This window comes from Pleurodeles waltl, chromosome 9 (genome assembly GCF_031143425.1).
Source record: "Pleurodeles waltl isolate 20211129_DDA chromosome 9, aPleWal1.hap1.20221129, whole genome shotgun sequence".
Lineage (NCBI taxonomy): Eukaryota > Metazoa > Chordata > Amphibia > Caudata > Salamandridae > Pleurodeles > Pleurodeles waltl.
Genome location: NC_090448.1, coordinates 323,629,652 through 323,654,328, shown reverse-complemented (window position 1 = coordinate 323,654,328; position 24,677 = coordinate 323,629,652). Strand labels below are relative to the sequence as shown.

At 42.4% G+C, this 24,677-nt stretch overlaps 1 protein-coding gene across 2 annotated transcripts in view; it reads right to left on the bottom strand.

The window, feature by feature from the left end:
- The window catches only part of RBM6 (RNA binding motif protein 6), a 1,032,809-nt gene that overhangs the window by 969,768 nt on the left and 38,364 nt on the right, over positions 1 to 24,677 (bottom strand). For both annotated transcript variants that reach the window (XM_069206836.1, XM_069206837.1), the window contains exon 2: positions 8,267 to 8,378. In XM_069206836.1, coding sequence (XP_069062937.1) covers positions 8,267 to 8,310 — 44 coding nt within the window. In that variant the 5' untranslated portion in view covers positions 8,311 to 8,378. The remainder of the gene's footprint in view (positions 1 to 8,266; positions 8,379 to 24,677) is intronic.

Below are 24,677 nucleotides of genomic sequence, written 5' to 3'. Positions count from 1 at the left end.
GGCCGAAATAAATTACAAAAGGGAGAGGAGGCGCCTCCTCTCCCTTTTGTAATTTATTTCGGCCCTGGCGGTATCCCAACTGCCCCCTTATCTCAGGTGTTTGCACTTACCTCTCACATAATCTGACCACTCGCCTGTATTGCTGGAATTCGATTTGACTGGCGTCCCTTTGTGTGGAGATTTCCACAGTATTCCTTGCTTGATGCGGCATTTTGTGAGGAATTAGCGCAGGAAATAGACAAGTTATTTTGTGCTAATCAGGGCAAAACGGTTTTAAGCCTATTACATGGGCCTCTACGAATCGCAAATAATATGCAATGAGCAAGCTATAACCGATTACCTGGAACATATAACCATGCAGTGGCTGACAAATGCACCTAGGGAGCGTCTTGTGGTGCTGCTTCGACCCACAGAGATCATGGTGGCCCTAAGAGACATGCAAAGCGGAAAGGCATCTGGGTCGCATGGATTGACAGTGGTTTTCTTTAAGGCGTATCAACATAAACTTATCCCACATTTGGTCAATCTGTTTGAAGAGATGGCGTGCAACGGACATATGCCACCAATGTTGTTTGCTAACACTGCTGGTCACTTTGCTTAAACCGGGTAAGCTGGTGGATCAGTGCTCATCTGCCACTTTCCCTTCTCAATATTGACACAAAGCATTTCGCAAAGGTTCTGGCTCAGATTAGCACCGTTACTTCCAGAGTGGTCTAGAGCAATCAGGCTTTGTACCTGGCCGCTCCTGGAGCTATAACCTTCGGACTCTCTTCAGAGTTGTCTCCCACATTGGTCCTACCGTTCGCGCGGCTGCTACTTTTCTAGATGCTGAAAAGGAGTTTTACTGTTGAGTAGGGATTCATGCTGGCAGTGCTGCACTGGGTCGGCGTCAGTGAGGTGTTCTTGAAACATGTCCGGGTACTGTTTAATGAGCCCCTTGCATGTGTGCGATTAAATAGCCTGGTTTCTGAGCCAATTGTTATTACTCGGGGTACACGGCAGGGGTGCCTTCTTTCGCCTCTGCTATACATTTTGTAAGCAGAGCCTCTGGCTTGCACATTAAGGGAATACCATGCCCACCGAGGTATCCCCTTCCTACCCTACAATCTTATCTCAGCGTGTGCTGATTGCATTATTTTTATACATTTGCGAACCAAAACAAAAAAAAATCCCAGTCCTTAGAGAGGTGGTGTGGTTTGTGGGGCACTTCGGGCTACGTTTCAATTGAGATAAGTCCAGCATACTTCCGCTTACCAAGTTCACACTCCATATGCCGATAGAGTTTCCACTAAAGTGGACTACCGAACCACTGCACTAACGTGGTGTGCAGGTTCATACTGATCCTGAGGTAATCATTAGGGAGAACTTTGAGAGGGCCATACAGCGCCTTGAGAAGGCAGTGGACCGTTGGATTCGACATCCTCTTTCTCTTATTAGCAGGGTAGCCATCATGAAGATGGTACTGCTCCCTAATTTTTTTGTTTCTCTTTGTGAATATACCAATTTTACTGCCAAATGCATTGTTCCGCACTCTCCGCCTGTTAATGTTGAGGTTAGCGTGGGCTGCCAAACAGCCTTGAGTACGGTGGGAAGTACTTGCATTGCCTTACTCAGCTGAGGGCCTTAATGCACTGGACTTTGAAACTTTTACAGAGCGGCACAGTCTGCATTTGCATTCTTCTGCGATGCACAGCCCTCGTGGTCCACTGCACTTCTGGATGGAACGTATCTGGGCGGCCCCTTTGTCACTCCCTCGATATTTACTTGACAAACCGGAAAAGAGATTCCTTATGACTGACATAATAGGCATTACCCAGTACCTTTTCAAGAAATTGACCGACATTCAGGGTGCACCATTATTGTATTCTCCTCACTTGCCATTAGAATGGTGTGAATGGTTTCCTCCCTGCCGAGAACATGCGATGCTAGAGTCCTTGCAGGGGCTAGGTATTAGATGTCTGGGGAGACTTTGTTGAGGATAAAATGCTGCGGGATTGGGGACAAGTCAAATCAGGGGCAGCTGACCCTACTGTGTTGCAGAGGTTCCAATACCACAGGGCTTGTCAGGCTCTGAAGGCACCTTGGGAAGGTAACCTAGCTGAACCCCTCACATATCTGGTGCAAGCGTCTTCCCCCAGGAGAGCAGCTTCTATCTTGTACACATATGCCCAGGACTGTAGAAAGCTTAGCACTTCAGGAGCGCACCCAGAGTAGCAATCAGAACTTGGTAGGGATATCACAGAGAATCAATGGTAATGTTGATGCTCAGTGACTTGCACCACTCTCTGAATGGGCACCACCAGCTGGAACATTTTAAATACCTCAATAGAGTGTATTACACCCATACTCGTTTGTTTAGCTATGGTTTGCGCAAGAACACTTGTTGCCCTCTTTGTGGGCCAGAAGATGCTGGCTTTGCGCACTTAGCGTGGTCTTGTCCGGATATACATAATTTCTAGATTTTGGTGTTTGAAGCCCTAGGGGAAATCACTGGATTGGCGTTGACTAGCATGCCAATACTGACGCTATCGGGATATGATCATGGTGTGCCATGTGAGTGTCGACGGCTTGTAGCATTGGAATTATTTCTGGCAAATCGCAGTCTCGCAATGCGCTGCATAAAGGGTCCGTTACCTACTATGTAAGAGTGGCACGCAGATATGGCACATTGTAATACACAGTCTGATGCCTATTATGACCTTATGCAAACATATGTTTGACCCTGGAATATATGAGGCCCCTATCAGATGTACATCCTTGGCAATATCTGGAGAAATATCACGGACGTTATACTATTCAAACTGGGTAGTATGATAGCACATTATGATGGAGGGATGGGAGATGTGTAAATGGGCAGCAAACTGTTAACTGACTCATGCAGATTATGAGTTTAGGTCTCCATGTATTGTGTTCTGAACAATTATCACTTGTTTATAGTAAATGTTAGACAGGAATGGTACTGTGCAACTTATATGTAGCCTTTTCCACCACACCGCTAAAGGGATTTCTACACGCTCACTGGTCAGAATATTTTTTATGTATGCAATGTATGTGCCCAATTTGGGAAATGCTTGCAATTTTTTTTGATGCATCGTTAAACTGTAAAATCTCAAAATAAAAGACAAAGAAGTGGGCAACAAAACGCAGCATTCGACTTTCAAGCTCTATGGTTTATTGCTAAAAGTTGACATATGGGAAGACCAAACCGTATTTAGACCAGATAATTCAACCCTGTCACTGAAAAAAACAAACAGGTTTTCTATGAAGAGAAATAAACAAATCTAAAAGAACATAGCCATCAAATAATTTAACTGAGACAAAGGTCACAAGAAAGTTGGCTTGCAGAAAAGGATTCACTCCAAACTTCAATGACTTTGAGGACATGCCTCTAATGATTTATGTCAACTGAAAAAAAGCAGCAGAACTATCTCTGTTGCTAAAATGCTGCCTACCAAGACTGCAGCAAGGTTATTATATGTAAACTTGTGTAATAATTATGTTGTGACGCCTTTAGGGCAATACAATTAAAATCTGAAAATGTAACTTTTTAAAAAAAAAATTATTAATAAAAAAAATGCCTTTATGCCTGTGAAGGTTTAGTCTCCATGATCACAAATACAACATTCTGAAACATTGTTGGATATCTGCAACAAAAGATATCAATGCCAAAAGGGGAATTATTTACTCTGTCCTCAATCGTCTAGTGCCACACTTGAAAAAAGCTGATGAGTGTGAGCAGAGAAGTTGGTTATGAGTACTTATAGTAACAAAAGTTTGGAAAGCATAGCATTTAGTAGGTTGGATACAAGGGTTCACCACAGTGGCGAACCAGCATCCCAGTGGAAATTGCCATTTTCTTTTAGCTTTCATCGATTCAACTGAATGGAGTATTAAAAGTCACTAATTTTCAGTTTGCAAAAAAAGCAGCATGATGTAGAGGCCAATCAATCTCTACAACCACAATGATGTTGTGATGCACTATGATAAATGGTGGCTTGTTCACTCTATCGCCATGAATCTCTTAGCTTGCAGGAAACACAAGGCATAATGTGTGTTTCTACCTTATTACTGCAATGCTTGCAAAGGTACAATATCAACCCTCAGTAAAGATAGGCTTCTTTTTTATTCTTCTATCTACAGGATATAAAGTGCTTATTTTTACATTTCCTTCACTTTGTCCTCTCTAAAAGTTTGTATTTGTTTACCTGACAAGACATATTAAAGAGCATTTTTGGAGAGTGCTGGCCACCAAAGATTTTGACACATACTCTAGTGTCATTGTATTTTATTCTTTGGCACAGACCAGCCAACTCAAACTTCAGTCTGAATGTATGAGTACCCCATTTAGAGTGGCAGTACAACTGGCGAGAGCCAATCTCATTCCCAGAATAAAGTGATTGAGAAATAATCTTGGCAACCTTGGTGGGAAAGGATAAAGCAGATCAACCAAATGGAAGTCCCTTTCAATACAGGTTTTAATAAGGCAAGAGCAATTTCTCTGCAGTAACATAATGGCTATAAGAAGCAAATAAGCTACTAGGAGCTGTAAGGGCAGTGTTTAGCTAGGACACTAGACTCTGCTCTGACACTGACCAAAGACAATTCTACAGCGACCGCTGCAGGAATTATACACAAGAAACTAAGAAATTTCAGAGGTTAAGATTACATTGATATTAATAAACTAGGAGAAGACTGGGATAGTAGCCACATGAGGTCCTTTGGGGATTTTCAGGATGAATATTTGTTGCACAATTTCAGAATCATTCGGTTCTTCCAACTTGGAATTAGGCTTAAGCCTCTTCAGGGACGACCAGTGGATCTTCCAGAGTCCCACCCAACTAGAGTCCAAATTGATGCTAGAGGCCAGTGGCAACCACTTCATATTAAGAATCTACTACGTGACCTCAGTCAAAGTGACTGATCTTATAGATCCCCTACGAACAAAATGAGAGAAGGAACTAAGGGCCCTGGGTGACAACTATTGGTGAAAGACCAGAATCCCCACCTGTGAATTGGTCATTTCGTCCAACAACATCCGATTCATTTCGGCTACCTCCGCAAGACATTACTCACCCAAGAGGCTCTGGAAAATGAGCAATGGAACTGATTTCCACATGCACTTATTGCTCAAATGCAGTGGGCACATTATATCACATGACCTGGGACTACCCAGTTATTCAACAATATTAGCCACTCATTGAGCACCCACTAGCGGCAAAAATGAGCAGACCCCTTGGCCTCACATCCAAGATGGCCCTCCTCAACTTGCTGGAGGAATTGGGGGTGGTTTCTTAAAAGCATTTGATTGTTCCTGGGGTGCAGCTTGTTAAAAGGGACATAGCTCGTAATGGGAGGTCAAGAGAAGAAGCATCTCCTCAGGAATGGTGGCAGGGTATGGGCTTCTGCTATCTTATAGAGAAGGAAGTTTATAAGGCAAGAAACATGGAACCTGTCAACCATATGATCCAGTTTCTATTTAACCACACTCTTCAATTTCAGATAATTAACAAGAAGCAATGTGTTAGACTCCTTGAAGAAGGACAGAGTTCAAGGTTCCAAAACTGATGATAAACTTGTAGAATCAAAGTCATTGGATCACAGGTGACTGATGTTTTAATGTTAATATGCTTTGGAACTATATCCTGATAAGTAACTAGAGTGAAAACCAAGGGCCACATTCCTTCTGATGAGAACCAAGGTGCAGACAATACCAATTTCCTTCAGATAGTGTATTACTGAACAGCATCTGTGTCCATCTCTCCTAGCATGTTTGTCACAACAAGATCATAAGGGCAAGAGCTGTGAGAGTCCCAGCAGCAAGCAAGTAATTCTATAAGTGAACTGGAGCTTTGTAAAGGATAAGTGTATAATGTTTAAATTGAATATCACATAGGGATAACAAAAAATTGAACCCATAAGATTAAGACCATGTGCAAAAAACCAAACCAACCATTAAATTTGAATGAAAAATAGTGATACAAAATAATATCTTGTGAACATTAAAAAAACAATACTTTTAAGGATTCAGCAAATAAGATCAAAAAAGTTAGACTGACAGACATATGATCGGATTTATGTGCCTTATATGTCTAAAGATTATATTTCTGGATGTTTTGCAAATGAAACTGCACACAGCCCGAAAACATTTTTTTTCCAAATGTTCCCACTCCAAATAGAGTGCAGCAATTAATTTAGCAGCTCTTTCGCTACAGCGTGGAGGCTTTATGGTAATGATTGTGTTTATATATCTATAGGAAATCAGATATTTGTGCTAAAGCTATTTCGTGATCTTCGGTTGATCGACAACAGCATGTACATGAGAACAAAAAAGTGATACCGATCAAAACACACAGAATTCTAGAAGACACACCAATCACATATTAACCCTTAAATTAATAGAACAGTAGGCAAGCCCAGTGTAAAGTCTAGCAGAGATCATAAGGCGCTCTAACCACAGCTTTGGTGAATTGCCTACAAAAGCATATTTCTTACCAAAAAAAGAGCCCTGCTTACAAAACCATATTCCTTAGAAAAGCTGGAAACTCCACTTTGACCCTAGCAGTCAACTGAGCTTTCAAAAATCCTTCACAATATCAAATTGTTAGCTAGTATTACATGTTCCTGTAGCAAGTACTTATTACTTTAGCCCCCCCAAAACTCAATTTTGTACCAGTGACTGCAGTGCAAAATAAAACAGTAAAATCTCCAGAGCCATCTGTGATTATGAGCATGCACGGCTCAACTCAAAGAAGAGTTTTAAGTGATGGTGGGCAACACAAGAACCACAGATGAGGTACAAAATAGATGAACAGAAAGCACCTTTACAAAGCAGTGCAATGGGACAGACATCCTGAGTAGATCAATAAATGGAACGAGACATCAGGTAATATATATAGAAAAGTGAGAGCAGTAAAGTAAGACTTAAAAGCAAGAAAGAGGAACTTCACGAAGGAGTCCAATTGAGGGCAAAAGGCCTGTATGAAAAAAAGTTAAAATGCAATTCCATGGTTAGGTCACTGAGAACCCCTCAAATCATTAACAGCTTCCTGTTATACTTTTTTTTTTTTTTGGGGGGGGGGGGGATCAGGGGGGATGTAATGCTATTTGTATTTAACTACCGGCTCCATTGTGACCACTGACTACATTTGATGCTTAGCTTCAAACCCCGTCACATTAGTGGCGCAGGTATTTTTGCGTGCACAGCATGTAAACCTGTTTTCGCTCTTCTCACCAGAGAAAGGAACACAACACGGGGAAGCAATGAAGATAAGCAGTAACCAGGCTGACAGGTTTTATGATAGAGCAGGGTACAGCTCGGTGTTGGAAAAAAATACATGAAATTTGGCCAGTCTGATGCGTGATTTCTCAACACTGACCTGACATAGCCAGCACGTGGATTTCACAACTTACTCATATGGAGGGGAATCTAGAACCTTCCTCTTAAGTTTGTTTAAAGTATTTAAGGTGGGGAAGCTTGACAACTGGGAGATGAAGGAACTCCTCTGAGAAGGGACGCCTTGCCCAGAAAATAAATCCTATTCTAAGTAGTCTCCCTCCTGTTTCAGGTGTCTACGGTTCCACAACCTGAAGTTGGCAGACAAAGGGATAAAGTCGGTGTCCAGCCCCATGGTGATGCATTTTTAATTCTTATTTTTTAGCTTTGTTTCTCTGATCATTATTATTCTATTTCTGTGATTACTGTTATAATTCCACATTTGTTGCTGCATTTGAAATAAAAGCTCACATTATTCTTTTTGTTTATGAAACTTAGGATGTTCCTTAATAAATTCATTACTCCTACTAAGAGTGCTACATTCTTTGCATTCCTCTCATTTCGATTCCTCGCAGTCTGAAGCTGAGCAGAACAGGGGGTTCAGTTACTTCAACATTTCCACTAAGTATTCAACAGCTCTACTTTGACAATTTGATCATTAAAATTACCATTCAGTGAAAGTGAACACTCAAAGCTAAAGTGGCACAGCTCAAAGAATAAAACTGTTTGATCATGAGGTGGGTCCCTCCTAAAGAGGAGAAATCCCCACACTGAAGGGTCCCTCTGTATCAATGACAATGGTGGTTCATTAGATTGAACTAACTTATGTTTGAACTGTTGCTGTGACTAGAATATGTGAAGACAGCAGCATCTTTTTAATACAAGAAAGAGCACATATAGTGCATCCATGGGACACAAAAGGTTAGCTTTTGATTAGGCTTATCCGGTAAGTACATTTTATGAAATGAGTGTTATTTCTGCTTTGAGTCTTACCGGAATGGATCCATTCGGTTGGAGGGTCGTGGGTCGCCCCACATTTCTATTACTGTTTGCTGGGATGTAGCAGAGGGAATACCCGCTTCCGTTGACACTGGAACAGCACAACCTGCAGTGTTAGGAAAAAACAATAAGATTAGGCACAATAAAAAATAAAAAAAAACAGAAAGTAGAACACAAAAGATGACAAGTCAGCCCAGTGTAAACAGTCAGGTGGGTTTTCAGGATAAACTTCACTTGAACATGCTTCTGAAGTTTGGGAAACAGACAATCATATTGCATTAGCAGCCTCTATACTAACAAATCCTAGGTAAACTCCTGACACTTCCTACATCCGAGTTATGAAACTCAATCAAGCTCCAGTAATCTGACGAGAGAGATGAATTCCAAGTGAGAGAAAAGCAAATGTATTTTATCTAAATTTTAAATATCAAGGTTTCAGGAATGCAACCAACGCCTCAACAAAATGTCTACATTCCAAAAGCTATTTTGAGCTCACCCTGTTAAGGTATCTTTAAATAGACTAACTACTTAAGTTACTGGAAATGTAAATCATCTATCAATTTGAAGAAATATTTAATAAATGCATTGCCAATTTGTGGTTGACCATATGAAAAATATCAAACTCTTATTTGGAGTCAAGCAAGTGTCTTAAATTTAATGCAAAGTAAAGCACAGACCTAGTATTTTCTCAGGCTAGGTGTTATGTGGGAGTTTGTGAGATAAAATATAGTTGGGGCTGATGAATATTGTAGAACCCGTAGTTAAAACTGATTAATTGATGTTGTACGGGCCAGGTGTAATGGAAGTTCTCATACATGTATGCCTCCTTCAGAAGCCGATTGTGTCCTTGGGTAACCCACTGGAATATTTGCATGTCACTTGTGATTTGCTAAGTATTGAAATCATTTCTAGTCAGTTTTGACCTTCTGATAGGACCGCTGGTGGTCTTTTTGATCTATGCTACAAGTGCATTAAAGTTCTTAGATACATTACTTTACCAGAGCTTAACAGTGTGTTAATATAATCCAATGTATAGCCTACAATGGCACTGCTCACTGTAACTGAAATGTTCTCAGACAGCTGGCTTGTGTTTTTCTGAATAGCCTGATTTGAAGATATTAAGTTGAAAGGAAGGATTATGTTACTTACCCTGTAAGTATTTATTTGTGGCATCAAGTGCTATAGATTCACATGCTCTGCGTACGCCTGTCATCTAGTGTTGGGTCTGAAGTGGTGCAAGTGTTTTTTTCTTTGAAGAAGTGTTTTGAGTCATGAGATCCGGTGACTCTTCCTCTCTGATATTGCGCATGGGTATCGACTTCTTTGTTAGAATGTTTTCCCCGCAGGCGGGTGAAAAAAGGAGTGAAAGGAATAAGTAAGAAAAGAGATGTCCATGCAAAATGTAACTACATATGAACAAATATCTACGATTATAATGTAATTGTAATGGCCACAAAATTACGGGAATGAGGGAGGGTGCATGTGTATCTACAGCACTACATGTAACGAACTGAAGCTTACAGAGTAACAAACCTTTCAATGGCATGTATGGCTCTAGATACACATGCTCTGCATAGACTGTAACATTCTCTTCTGGTGGGTCTACACACTTCCTTGAGAATGTTCATTTACTTTGCAGGCAAGCCTAAGTAGCCAAACTCTTTAACCACAGGAACTATATTGCAAGGTTGAGTGACTTGGGGGTCTGGATTCCCGATTTGCCCTTGTTTCTGGGTGAGAAAGCGGGCCTGTTGGGGAGTTTCTCACATGGGACTACTGAAATATCCAGGAGTGTGGTAAACCCTGGCTTGTGTGCACAGGTGGGAGCCACAAGGATCATGGTGAAAGATGTTTGCCCGATCCTCCGAACCAGAAAGGGAATGAGAGGGAGAGGTGGAAAAGCGTAGGCAAATATCCCTGACCAACTTATCCATACAGCCGTGTCATTGGATAGTAGGTGTGGATACCTGGAGGCGAAGTTTGGGCATTTTGCATTTTCTGGTGTAGCAAAAAGGTATATGTGAGGAGTCCCCAATCTTTCTGAAGTATGTGCGGAGGACTTGTTGCTGCATCCTGCTGAGCTGGTCTGCAAAGTTGTTGCCCATTACCGGCAGATATTCTACCAGTAGGTGAATGTGGTGATGAAGGGCCTAATTACATATGGTGCAAGATAGGTGTGATAGTTTTGAAGACCCCCGCAACCCCTCCCCAAAATCCCATTTTTGTAAGTAGTACATGGCTGTTATGTTGTTTGTTCGAACTAGGACAACCTTGTGGGACAGGTGAGTAAGTAAAGCTTTCAGGGCTAGAAACACCACCTGCAGGTCCAGCAAGTTGATGTGTACTGACTGGTGTTTGGCAGCCCAGAGACCTTGCACCGTCAACTCTTGCAGGTGAGCACCCCAACCAGTCAGTGATGCATCTGTGGTCAATGTGAAGTGAGGCACAGGGTCTAGAAAAGGCCACCCCTTCAGGTGATTGTTGGTGTTCCACTATTGCAGAGAACAGTGAGTTTGGGAGTCTAACAACAACACTAGATCTTCCAGGTGATCCTGTGACCGAGACCATTGTCGAGACAGACACTGCTATAGAAGACAAATGTGTAGTCTGGCATGGGAAACTATGGCGATGCAAGAAGCCATTAATCCCAAAAGATGCATAATGGTTCTTACTGGGTAGGATTAGTATCCCTGAAACTGAGGGAGAAATGTCTGAAAACTGTGGATGTGAGGTGGATTGTGGTACACTAATGCTAACTGCGTTCAAAATTTCCCCTAGGTAAGATTGGACATGTAAAGCTGGAGATGGGATTTGGTAATGTTGAGTGAATCCTAATTTGTGAAGGAGATCCACTGTCATCTGAGTGTGTGTTGATACTGGGTCAAAGTACTGGCCTTCATAAGCCAGTCGACCAGATAAAGAAACACGTGGATGTTCCGTTGTTGCAGGTGTGCTGCAATTACTGCTAAGCATTCTGTGAACACCCTGGGAGCAGTAGTTACTCCAAAGGGAAGGACTTTGGACTGATCGTGTAAAAAAGTTGGTGCCTTCCCTCGACAGGTGTTGGATGATAGGGGGAAGGTGTAGGCTGTCTCTGCTTGACAGTAGAGGAGGATCCACGTGTGGCAGTTCTCTTTCTTTTTGTTTTGTTAACCCCTATAGGAGCCTCTGGTCCCCCATAGGAGCCTCTGAAGTAGCCTCTACTGTAAGAAGTCTGGGGTTGTCTGCTGTTTGAAATAGAAGACTCTGTTGTGGAGGATTCGTATGTCCCCCTGTAACCTGGGCGGCGAAAGAAGCGTCTCTGCGTGGAAGTTTGGAGTGCATCCCATGGCCTTGGGTGGTGTTGTTCTTCAACTTATCAAGTGTGTTATCCACCTGTGGTCCAAACAAGTGATCTTTGTCAAAAGGCATGTTCAGAACTGCCTGTTGGAAATCAGACTTGAGGCATGCCTTCTTAGAAGGATGCTTGTATTAATCCTTTTCTTGGGGGGTGGGGTTGAGGGGGGATAGGGAGTCCCCGGAGGCTTTGCGGTTAGCCCATTTAGGAGCAGTGGTGGCCACTATAGAATTTATAATTTTTGTCTACCTGTGGTGTGATCACCCTGGAGCACACAGGTTCTGTAAATAGTTCTTCTGCATGTCTAAACATGCCAGGGAGCATGGGAAGGTATTAGGTGTCCCTATGCATGGAAGAAGGCATGTCAAACAAAAAGTCTTGTTCTATAGGCTCTTTGTGCAGCTCTACAGGGTGGAATACAGCTGGCCTAGAAATTACCTACTAATAGGAGGTAAGAAGCGAGTAGGGTAGAGATCAGACTCATTTGGTGCAATGGGATCAGGTCTTAAGCATCCCATGGTTCTGCATCATCAGGAGGAACCCCCCCCAAACCACTAGTATAGGACTGTGGTGACACCGAAGGTGTGTCATCCCCTTGTATGGGTGACTGAGGTCAAGAATCGTGAGGGGAAGGGGTGGAGGTAATAAAGATTAGTGGAGGAGGAGGTGTTGGAGAAGGCCAGTGTGGTGGGCCAGTAGCCTTGTCCTTTGTTCTCCTCTTTGGAGGGACAGTAACGTCCAGGCCTCCTGAAAAGACTGATCCCTCTTTGGAAGCACAAGAGACAAATGTGTCCTTTTTTCCCAGAATAGGTTTGACCAGAGAAGAGTTGGTGGAGGACTAGTCCGACTCCTTGGATTTGGAGGAATTCAGCTCCAAAGTTTTGTGCTTCAGTAACTTGGTCAGTGCAGAAGTCGAAGCTGCCTGCTGCCGCATCTGTTAAGAGGTTCAGATCGACACCAAAACAATATTTTGGTCTGAGCTGATGGAGGTCAAAGTCAATGTTGTGGCTTTAGTCTTTGCAGACATTTTTGGTGCCCAACCGAATGAACGGCTGGCGGACCAGCAACCTCTGTAACAGGCTGTAGGGCCTTTTTGGAGGGTCTATGTGGGCGAGCAGGAGCCACAGAACTCACCTGCTGGGCTGAGGAAAGGTCTTGGTGCTCTATGTCCAACTCCACATCCGATTTGGAGCTGGCTTGGATTGAAAGGGTTTCCTCCTCCTCCTGAGTAAAGAGGTCCAGGATGTTATCCGGTGCCTTCTAAGCCATTTCTAGGGAATGAGCCCGAAGGTGTCGCAGTCTGCCTCACAGTGATCTGGAGAGAAGCAACGGTTGCACACAAGGTGATGATCAGTGCGCGGGAACTTAGCCTGGCGCCAATTACAGCAGCAGAATGGAGTTTGTTCCATCAGGGAACCATTCATGTCGATACAGGAGCCACGAGGAAGGTAGGCCCCAGACATGCGCTGAAATCCCAAAGGGCCGTTGGGTGAACCCCGAACTGACGAAAGTAGTGGAAGCGCGATCAAATTCATTACTGTCAGAACTGAAAAGAGACTGAAAAACTAAGAGTCGAAAGACCGAGCACAAACACACGTCAAAACCCTACAACAAAGAGAAAACAATCTAATAAAAGAGTTGATGCCCATGTGCAATATAACTGAGACTCAATCTTGTGACTCGAAACACTTATTTGAAGGAAAAGAACTTGCACCACTCAGGAACCAAAACTAGATGTCAGGGGTATGCAGAGCATGTGTATCTACAGCCACACATGCCATCAAACTTTATCTTTGTCTCCACAAATAGTCATCCTTAAGTCAAATTCTATTACCAAGGTTTGAAATTCTCAGTGATGTTTACTTTCTTTCAAACCTTCAACCTGGTGCTTCTTATTGTTGTATAGCTATTTTAGCCATGTTTTAGCCATGTTGTTTTAGCTTCCTAATCTGCTGCTGTGCACTTTAATAGAGTTACATTTTATTCAGCATTGCTTTATCTTTATAGCAATAGCCACATTTGCGGTGCTGTTTTATTTTCTTTATCTCACTGTACATTTGCCTAGGATAGCAACACGTTCTTAGAAGGACATTTATTTCACTTTGTGTTTTTTTCAAGGCTACAGTCAGATAGGGTTGTCGACAAACGTGGGATGCTGCGTCTCAACATTCACAGAAAACACACACTCAGACGCGTCAGCCATTTCTTAGAATGTCAGTTTTATTATAAAAACACCCCTTTGTCACGTTAGAGGGAGATTCCAGCCAGATGACCACCACTGTATGCTGATTGCTCTGCTGCAGCTACTTGCTTATACGGCTGGACCCCTGATCCACATGGGGACGGAGTATCTCTAGACTACAGGCTTCTTCCTCCAGATATGAGGGATGATGTACCCCCTGGAGGGAAAACCCGAATGGCAGACTAGGCTTATTACGCTGTGCTCAAACAGTGTAGGTAGGAGAAATATACATCACTCCTAGTAAGAGTATGGTAGGACTGTTCTTGTGTTATACTGTTAGTCACCTGCTTGCTTTTATTGTGTTTACTTTTTATCTAAGATGCAGTTACTTCAATACATCCTTGTTAACTATGTTATGCCTCTGTTGTCTTTGCTTATATGAGACTTTCGGTAACAGAGAAAGGAATGGGATCTGATCGACCACGATTCCCCTGAGCAGTCTTCCTTGCCATGCGCCCAGTTGCCACAATCATCTTGTCCAGAGAGGAAGCGCTGCTAGTTAGCCGAAGAACTCGACAGGCGCCATGTGGTGTGGAATCATACTTAGTACCCAAAATCCATGTGATGCTGTCTCCGAAATCCAGCAGCCTTATTAGCATAATGAGAACCTACGCGACATGGCGCCACCAACGTTTGGTCAGGCACTAATATCCGGATCCTCCTGAGTATCTCTGTCTCATTTATGGCTAAAGAAACCTCAGTACTATATACACAGATGTCCGTGGTATTGAGGATTTCCCCCTCAGCTGAATAGGTAGTACCTATCTTGAGCTATAGGTTGTTTAAGCTTGAACCTTAAAAGGACCAACCCCCACTTGGTGCCCTTATCTCCAAACATACATCTACCATTAAAATGGCAAACCCACAATGGGTAGGAATTGCAGTAAATATGTGACCTCCCCTTACTGCACATATATTGGCTGATGGCCTAACGGCCCAGGGGGGTCCAATCACATTTGTTGTTGAGGCTCATCCAGCCTATAGAACAGACATTTCTTACTCTTGGATCACTTTTCCAGCAGTAGATGGGAACACAAATACATTTCACCACTACACACGTGCAAACATACCTGCACAATACAGAGCTTATTCATATTTAGAAATCCGTTTATCTTATCAAGACCATAATAACTGGCTTGATGGAGCCCTACCACATACAATATTACATGTTAGGTTGGGTCCTCTGAGCAACAATGGCCCTACCTGGCCTTTCTTGGATACATATACAACACACCCTTGATGCAGCAACCTTAGTGGTAACTGAGGTTCACCGCCTATTTATAGAGATCACAACAATATACAGACCACTGGTACAGTTTGGTATGCAAACATGAAATACTAACCCAGCATGTGCTGCACCAGTGCAACAACATGCAGTCACGCCAGGTATTAACCCTGCGACTGTACATTCAATCATGGGTAAGATACCCACCAAGCGGGAGGAAAATCCGTTTTGGTTAGCTCAAAAAAGAAATGCGCTGGAAGCAGTTTTTCCCCCATACAGGACGTCAGGCTAAACAGAGTTCTCACTATGTGCTTGCCATTCGGGATGGTTCCCAAAGTTGATAACTCCAATACATGGGGCACTGTATTTGCCACACTTTATACTACCGCACAGTACACCAACACTTGCCAATATTCCGGAGGTGTTAAAACAAATTCAAGATGAATACGGGGCTGCCCCGGCCCTGGATTTGGGGATTCAATTAATTGGCAATTTTGCCAAAGTATCCTCATTCATATTAAGTACCCTTAAAGGGGAAGCAGCTGCACTAGAAGTGTGCATAAGGCTCTGGGACGTTCCTGTACAGGATCAATAACGAGAGCTACCAAAGATTATCGCAGAGACCTATTCTAGTATCAGTCGAAATAGTCTGGGGGCCAGACCAATTAAACCACAATGTCAAGGCAGATTTAATAAACATAGCACCAAACAAGCGCCTCAAGCTTCCAAAAAAAGCTGGGATAAAAAACAAAAAAACACCTAAAAAAAGAAAGGAGAGAATCTCCCCCAAAATAGGTATAACCTTAGAAATAGGGATAATATACCAATGCCTGACAGATATCAATATACCGATACCCGCCAATCTCGTTCCTTTTAGACTCACCAGAAAAATGCAGTGAGTGAGGTGAGCGGTCAGAATAGTGAACTGAGTACATGAAACCGAGAAAGGACTCACAACGCTTATCTGAAGTATCAGTCAAAGAACCTTCCCCAACAAAAACCCCAATTTAAAAAGGAAAGAAGTTGCAGCAGTTAGCAGGTACTATCCACAAAATACTTACATGCAGAGTCGAGGAGCTTGCACGGCACAACTTGCAGAGCTTAAGGCTCTGCTGATGGCACTGGAACATACGGACCAAGAGCAGACGACACTGATCGTCTGTGATTCGTGCTACTGTGTCCAGTCCTTCAATGAATATCTGCATTACTGGCACCAAAATGAGTTCACAGATTCAAAAGGCAATACCGTTAAACACAGACTATTGTAGGGGAAAGTAGCAGAGATTAAAGAAACGCTACCTAATGTCCATGTTGTGCACACACTAGGATATCAGCATGTTGCAATACATGCTGAAGACAACATTCTGGCTGGTGAAGAAGCCAAATCAGCATTACCCTTGGCTTCAGTTGCTGCAGTAACTCGTTCTAAGCTGAAAGTGGATGATGAAACAATGGCAGCGCTTAAAGTTTCAGCTGATGGCACGCCTTTACCTAAAGGCGTATCCTGCTAATGGCAGGCATGGTTGATGCACAAGTAACAATACGAGGAGTGGGAGTTCGGGTAATTCCCAGTAACAACCTAAGACCTGAAATAATAAAAGCAGCGCATGAGGGGATTGCTTCAGCTTATGCTGATATGGCGGCTACAATTTCAATATTACAATCACGGTACTGGTGGCAAGGTCTCTACAAACAGACCAAGCAGTATGTCCTTCGTTGTGACCTCTGGCAGCAAATAAAAGGGTCCACCATGAAACGTCCACCGCAGACGCCCCTCCTAATTTCCAACAAACCTTTACAATGTGTGTACCTGGACCATTGTGGTCCCGACCCCAGATAGTGCATACAAATACATCATAGTCGCTGTTGACTCATGCTCCAGATTTCTATGGGTTTGGCCTAAATGCTTGGCTGACAAGCGAACTGTTATTAAAGATTTGAGACTCTTTATCAGCACATATGCTGTTGCAGCTTTCCACTTGGACCGGGGCCCTGCTTTGGCCTCAGGGGCTTACAGGGACACCATGGCTTCGCTAGATGTCCAACATCATTACTCTTCTCCATTTCATTCTGAGGGAAATAGTGTAGCGGTGTGACAAAACCGAGATTTACAGCAATCCTTAACAGCTAGAGTATTAGGCACCAGTTGTAGTTGGCTTACTCACCGATCTGGAGTTCAGAGATCACTTAATCTGCTCAGAAGGTCCCTGGGGGTGGTGTACATCATACGAATGCCTCTTTTGAACTCAAATGTGTGTTCCAGATCTTGACAGTTCTGGCGTGGAGGCGGCGGATACACTATTTGACATAAATGAACGTGTCACTGTCTTGCAGGGCTTACAACAGTTCTGTGATGACAACACATCTGCCAATACTGTCTCATTTGGAATTAGGGATGTACCAGTAACATCTACCGGCTGGATTCCTAAACTTGGGGATCTAGTGCGTGAAAAGATTGCTGTGAAGGGGGAGTTCGGTCCTTTTGCACTGCTTCCACTCCTGGGAATACACGGTACCAGAACTGGGATTCTACTACCACTGCCTGGCTCTAAAGAAAATCGCTTTGTTTCCATCAACAATGTCAAGTTACACCATGCACCGGATCCTGCACAGCAGACTTAGAGGACTCCTGGGTAGTGCCAGAATCCCTCCCCCCTACAGACCAGGATGTTCCCCTACAAGTCTTCAACAGCAACGTTGGCACCTCTCAGAGTTTGGGGAGGGTGGAAAATGAGCTTTCATTGGTTCCACTTACAACTACTTCTACAATTAGTAATGATGATAATGAGCACTTTCTTACAAATTCTACACAAACGGATGTCATAATTTAGTATGAACCACCAAGGGAGTCTTCAGCAAGTTTCACTCTTCAAAACACAGTCCCAGTTTTTCACGAACAGATTATGGTAATGTCGCCGTTAACGACACTTTCAGTGACTCATCTACCTTTGGTGCAACAGAACTGTCAAGAGCACGTAAGATGATACATTGGCTTAAAATGTACTATTTCATTCGTCCATGGATTTATCTATGGCTCTTGACTGTACTTACCTTCATCCTTTAGATTGGGTTTGTTATTTTTGTCTTTCTCCTTATGCATGGTCATATTCTTCCTGTACGCTCTACAGTTGAACTGGTGGATGAGGTCCTAAAACAATACTATTCGTCACACAAAATTCGTAGAGACTTGTCCCTAGTGAACATTGCAGCAATATCAATTCCTTATGGGATTGTTTTGGATAAAGTATTATTTGCTATGTATGGGTCTACTGAGGTCATTCAAATACCATATGTATTCAAACTCTCTATGACAGATGTAACCACACCCTGAGTGGTTTCTGATGATTGGGATGTGAAAACTGTTGATGCTATGATATCTGATCTAAAGTATTATACAGTATTTGAAAATGAAGATGTGTACCAGTTGAAATTAAATTATGGAGATATGTCCTGTAATAATTATGGACATTATTTCATTCACAGAGCAAGTATCCCAAAGACTAATTTTAAATATACACAATGGGAACACTGCCCGACTCCACCAGTAGGCAGTTCTAAAACGTATACTGAAACATTTGCATATTTTTCTGGGCGTAATGTTAAAAATGCTGAGTCATATTTTAAACTGCCAGAAATGGAATGTCAACGTGTTGTATTGACGGATACAAAATCGATTTATTCTGATTCCTTTGTCTCCCGATTGGTTATAGAAGGCTATGAGAACTGGTTGAAGTCAATTGACTTCAAGAGTGTGGGGGGAATAAAAATTGGCAAATAAGAGGAAAATAAGCTTTATTTAGAGCATGTAAGATTCCTGTTCAAATTATATTTTTAAATGAAACAGTACAGCAAACAAGCTGTTTAAGCTTAGCAAAAATTAAAGAATTGAATGAACCCAGTATTCCGGCCTCTGCAAAATTTTACAAATGGCAAAAGTATACCATTGAGTCTGAAGATCAGCTCAATTAAAGGGTCCAGAATGGTACATTTAACACATCATTTTGGCATCCTGGTAGGTGGTTATTGTGGCCTGAAGACACCAATGGGTGCCATCCACATCTTGTTAACTCCTCAGGGGGTTTACAATGAATAGGCCAGACCTTTGCTGTGTGTCCTCGGAACACTCGGTATAGTGTCAGCATATAGTGAAGGGAAACTATGCCAGCAATGGTTGATGAGGTCCTCGCTGGATGCTGTCAAAGTACATCTAAGTCTCCTGTCCAATAACACAAATGTACACAATTTCCTGTTAGGCCCAAGAAGACAACGCCGAAAACGCTTCCTATATGCTGCATATAATGAAATATGGAAGCTTTCTCAACAAGAAGCAGCAGCCCGATTAGGGCAAATAAATCAGGAAAATTTACAGAAAGCATTAGGCATTGTAGATAATGGGATTAACACCTTGCCTGACCAAAAATACACTGTGAATAACATTGTATCCTCTGCAATAGATATAGTACAGAGTGATGTATAATTTTTGCAACATGGACAAGGTCAGCAAAGATCCATTATGCAGTTAGGTTGGACACTACAAACATTGAAAGCAGGTTGCGTTCCCTGGCAACACGCGAGTGCCACAGAAATTCTTTCAACAGTTAATTTAACGTGACAACAACAAATAATGGCTAAGAAAGAAGCAACATATGTCATGTTGAATATTGAAAAGTTAAAAAAATTGCCTTTTACTGTGGCTGAAATACCATCTGCTGATCAGCTAATACATGGGGTAATAAATCCGCCCATTTCAACACTTCAATTTACATACTGTTGTAAACACATTCCAGTGGGCAGATATGAAAGGCTGGGAGATAGTTACATACACAAGGTGTGGGAGCTTCCTTTCTCGTACCAATGTTTCAACGGCATGAAAGAGGTCTTTCTTAGCGGTAGTGAATGCAAGACTTCTGTGAGCTATTCGATGGTTTGCAAACAGCTTTTTTTTTAGACTTGCATTGCAAGTGCTCTCAAACGGCAGCTATGTGCTCCTTAACAGTGAGAGCTGTTGTAGAATGTGAGCCGGAAGAGCTTATGTCCTTTCAGTCTCCCAAATTGTTTTCTGTTGCGGGAATGCCTTTATTCCCCTAAGCAGCTTCAAGGAGTAGCAGACGTCTGGCCCATATTGCTACTTCTGATGTGAATTTTGACAAGTTGAGCAGACTAAAAACTCTGTTTCACAAACATGTGGTGCTTACATCTGCACACGAGACCAATGTGCTTCAGGTTGTGAGGTCATCGGCGAGATTCAGGCCCCTTTAACTACAAACTTTCCAAGATATTTTGGTGAACTCGTGGGACCCATACTTAATGCGTCCAGTACTACTGGCATTTCCCACTTTTTTAAGGCTGTTGGTTCTGGTTTTGTTCACACCTTCTCCTCTATATTCGGTTTAATACCATCAGCCATGTATTCAATATTTGCGAGTATTTTCAAGGGATTTCTGATTATTTTGGCTAAAGCAGGTAGAATTTTGCTGTTGCTACTTCTTCTGTGCAATTGCTATCCTGTCACAGTAGGGAGTACTGACAGTGATACCGCCAGCACAACTGTGTTGTGAACACATGAAGCAGTATTTCAGAGCACCAGGAACAACTGGAGTGTGACTGGTCTTTGTCATTCCTACCAGTTGTGGATTGTGTGCAGCCTGTGTTTCGATGCCTCTGGTGCCTCTTTGAATGTGCACTGAAAGTCTCTTTCTGCGCAGCGCTTACTTTCATTTGACGCTAATCTGTTGATGTTCTCGATGCGGGCTCATTCTCAGACCGGCATGCTGAATGTGCCTTTGCAACAAGAAGCTGGTTATGAGTTGCCTTTTGTGGATTTTGCACCTCTTAACCCTATGAAGGGTAGGACACGGAATGCTGCTGCCTCAGCTGGAGCTCATGCTTTGGAACACGAGTGCTCTGTGGCTGTCCTTGGATATGATCTGGATATATTACCACCTGTTGAAGTAGAACGACTCCTGGCTTCAATTGTCCCAGATTTAATTGGCGATTTCCAAAGTGCCACTGACTATTGATTTTTTTTTTTTCCTTCACTTGTTCAAATTGTCCTTTTCCTGCCCCCTGTGCCTCTTAACTTGTCACTATTGACATATGATTTTTTGTTTTTTTTTGGCGTAAGAGTTAATTTAAATTTCTTTTACCTTGAGCTTTAAACAAACTTTGACTGACATGAGGAGGGTGTTGTATAGCTATTTTAAACATTTTTTAGACAAGTTGTTTTAGATTCTTACAGATTTCCCACCGACACTGGTGAGAACCAGGCCAATGCTATGTTGGAACCACCAAACTAAGCCCCTTGTGGTTGATTCAGTATTTAATTTTGGAAAATGATGACAATTTTACCCTATCCCTAAAAGATATTCTGTTAAACTAAACATCCTTGGCGAACCAGAGTTACTCAGAAAGGCAAACTCGGAATAACAAAATGTAGGCGTAGAAAATGCAGACTAAATAAAAGCTTGAAGGCATGATCACCAGGGTGATCCATTCTCAACTAATGTCACCACAGTTTTTTAATCCAGCTTTTACTTGGTCTTTACAAATGATCGAAAGATACAAGTCAATTGTCAAAAGAAATTCAGGGAAGTTGTGGAGCTAGTCGACATTGCTGAGTGTTTAACGGTTAACAAATCCAAAATCATAACAGCTGGATCACCTGCAGTATTAAACAGGCTAAGTTTAGATTACTAAAACTGATCTCTTGCCCCTCTCTCTAGCAAATCTAGACTCTTATTGGCAAGCAAGTAAAAGCTCGAGCCTGCCACTGGCTCAGGTCAAGGTCCTCTTTGAACCCAGAGAGCAAACTGAGCTTTCACAGAAGATGTGGCCTAATGGCTATAGCTGTTGCACACGCAATTATGGGATAACAAGTTTGACTTGCCTTCAACTATCCACTGACCAAGTCTTTGGATGTTGTGGTTCTTACGTGTAGAACCTGGCTCTGCCCAAACTACTGAATGAGTACGTTCAAAAGGTTCTAGGACTTTGAATGTAGACAGCAGCTCATACGAGCAGGATCATGTGGAAGACCAGGCCCTGTCTCAGAGCTCACTTAACTAGACACAACCAAAGAACAGCAAAAACAGAGCCCATAAACTCCTAGAAAAGGACTTGGCCCTTTTCAGACCTTCAGACAGTGCAATCAGCGTGTGGCAAGTGGAATGTGTTGTGTGTGCAGAGGGCTGGGCCAGCACCAAATATCTCCCTACAGGGTTCCTCAAATACAAGAACAGCTACAGACTCACTTCAAAAGCAGGTGACCTGTAAGAAATGCTGTTAGGCATAAATGAATCGGGTGGAAGTTATCAGAATTAATTATCCTGCTCTTGACCGAGAGTCTGCAGCTGTTCGTGTATTCAAGGAACTTTGTGGGGAGATACACATACATATACATTACACAGTGGTGGTCCCACAGTACAGTTGACTTTTTTGTTTTGCTAATAACTTTGGCACCACTTGAGGACTGAGAAAAAAAAAAAAGCTGTTCCCAAAACGCTTCCTCTAGGGTGGCTTGCCCCCCACCCCTTTTGAAGACCCCCTGCTTAAAGGCATTACACACAAAGTTTGCTCTTAAACCAGAAGTGTGTAGTTGAGACCCATAACTTGAATGACAATCCTGTAGAAACTCAGTGGTATTAATTGGTGACGTTGAAGAAACTGCACCATATTATTACACTTAAGTGGTTGGAGTGCTTTTTTTTTTTTATCCGAGCAGGAAGTTAGTGAGATATTATAATAAGCTGTGTTCTGGTGGGTAACGGGGCAGCTGAGTCACCCTTATGGCTTTCCCTTTAAGTTGAGGCCCAGAAGAAAAGTGGTCAGGTAAGGTTTTGAAGTTGGAGACTGCATCCTATTACTAAACTCAAGTGAGTGGTGTGCCTTTTTTTTGCCAGGCAAGAAGTTAGTGAGATATTAAAATAAGCTGTGTTTTGGTGGGTAACAGAGGCAGCCTTGTCACCCTTATGGCTTTCATTTTCAGTTGAGACTTGGAAGAAAAGTGGTGAGGCAAGGTTTTAAATCAACCGCTGCACTTTGGATAGAAACATTGGGAGGATTTCAACAGTCTGCCCAAAACCAATAAGTCTGTCCCCTCGTGGCAAAAAGTGACCAGAACTACCATGCTCCAACTGCTTTTGCAATGCCACAAAGTACATTTCACTTCAAAAGGATGCCATTCAGGCTGGCCTAGGCAGCACAAAACATTTGAAGCAAAAGAGCAATGATTGCATTCAAGGAAATAGCCTTACATTTGGATGTAATGAAAAGAAGCATTACCATGCTTTGTCCGGAGCTATGGAGATTTAAAGGAAAGAGTTAACCTTAAGAAAGGATAACATATCTTTAAGAGGAAACAAATATAACTGAGGCACATCATATTTGAGAGAACTATTTAAATATTTATATAAGCCTGCTGTGGAGAAATAAATTGATCACGGAGCAAAATTCAGCAATAAAGGTACAAATCACCCTTTATTGGGTAAATAGTTTGCCAAGTTTATTCACAACTTTTGGTACTAGACCGAACCCATGAAACGTGTGCTTAAGAAAAAAAACATCTGCAATCGGAAGGGTGAAATGGGATATTCATACAAGAATGCAATCGCGGTCAACTGCTATGTGCGAGAAGCTCCTTATGTGACGCTGGTTTCATGCAAAGTACGTATGGGCTTTTTGACATCGATTATTGGAAACCTTCGCTGAAATATTTATTTTAAAAAAAAGGAACAAGCATTGGCAGAGCTAATAGATATTGGCAATAGCCGCGTTCCAAGCTTTAGGCATTGTCAATGGGAATGTTTTTTTAGCTGTATGTTTGTGAAGCTGGGGAGGTGTCATGTGTGCCTGCGTTTAAATGTGTGTTATTACTTTTGAGGGGGTGCCTGTGGCTGTGTGTTATGTGTGCATGCTTGTGAGAGCAATTGCTGTGCTCAATACATTGACACACTGCATTGGCTAAGCAAGTAAACGTGGATGGCCCTTAGGGACCACCTTAAATCAAGGGAATCCATTGGCTTCATTAGCTTTTTCTCAGATGAGCAGCTGAAACTTGTTATGCACACCCACAGCAGGTCGAGCAAGCAGATATTTGAAGCTTCTCTGTGTAAAGGAAGCGTTTATGCACTCTCTCTTGGAGAGGGTTTTGCATATAAACACAAGTAGTTTCGACATGCACACTCACTACAGGCATCATCTACTTCATTAGAAACACTGGGGTCCACATTGGGATATTGTCCGAGCCACATGCATATTTAGAGACAATCCTGCTGAGAGGATTTCAAGGAAATTTATTTAAAAATTCTCATGTTGGAGCGACATTGATAAACAGCATGGTTCACACTGTAATGACGGCGTCTTCGGTGAACAGCCAAATGTGCTTACGTTCTGTTGCTTAGAAATGTACTCTGTAATAGTTATAGCTATTTAACTGCTCCCTGCATATAAGGTTCTTGCACAGGAAAATGAATCCGTGATTATTTGTATTCAGATGACCAAATGTATGCTGCAGGCTTTTCATGAAATCAAACCAAAAAAGTGTCAAACTCTCGCAGCCTGAAAGGTTTTATCACCTGTTCACGTAAACTATGTTGGGAGATTC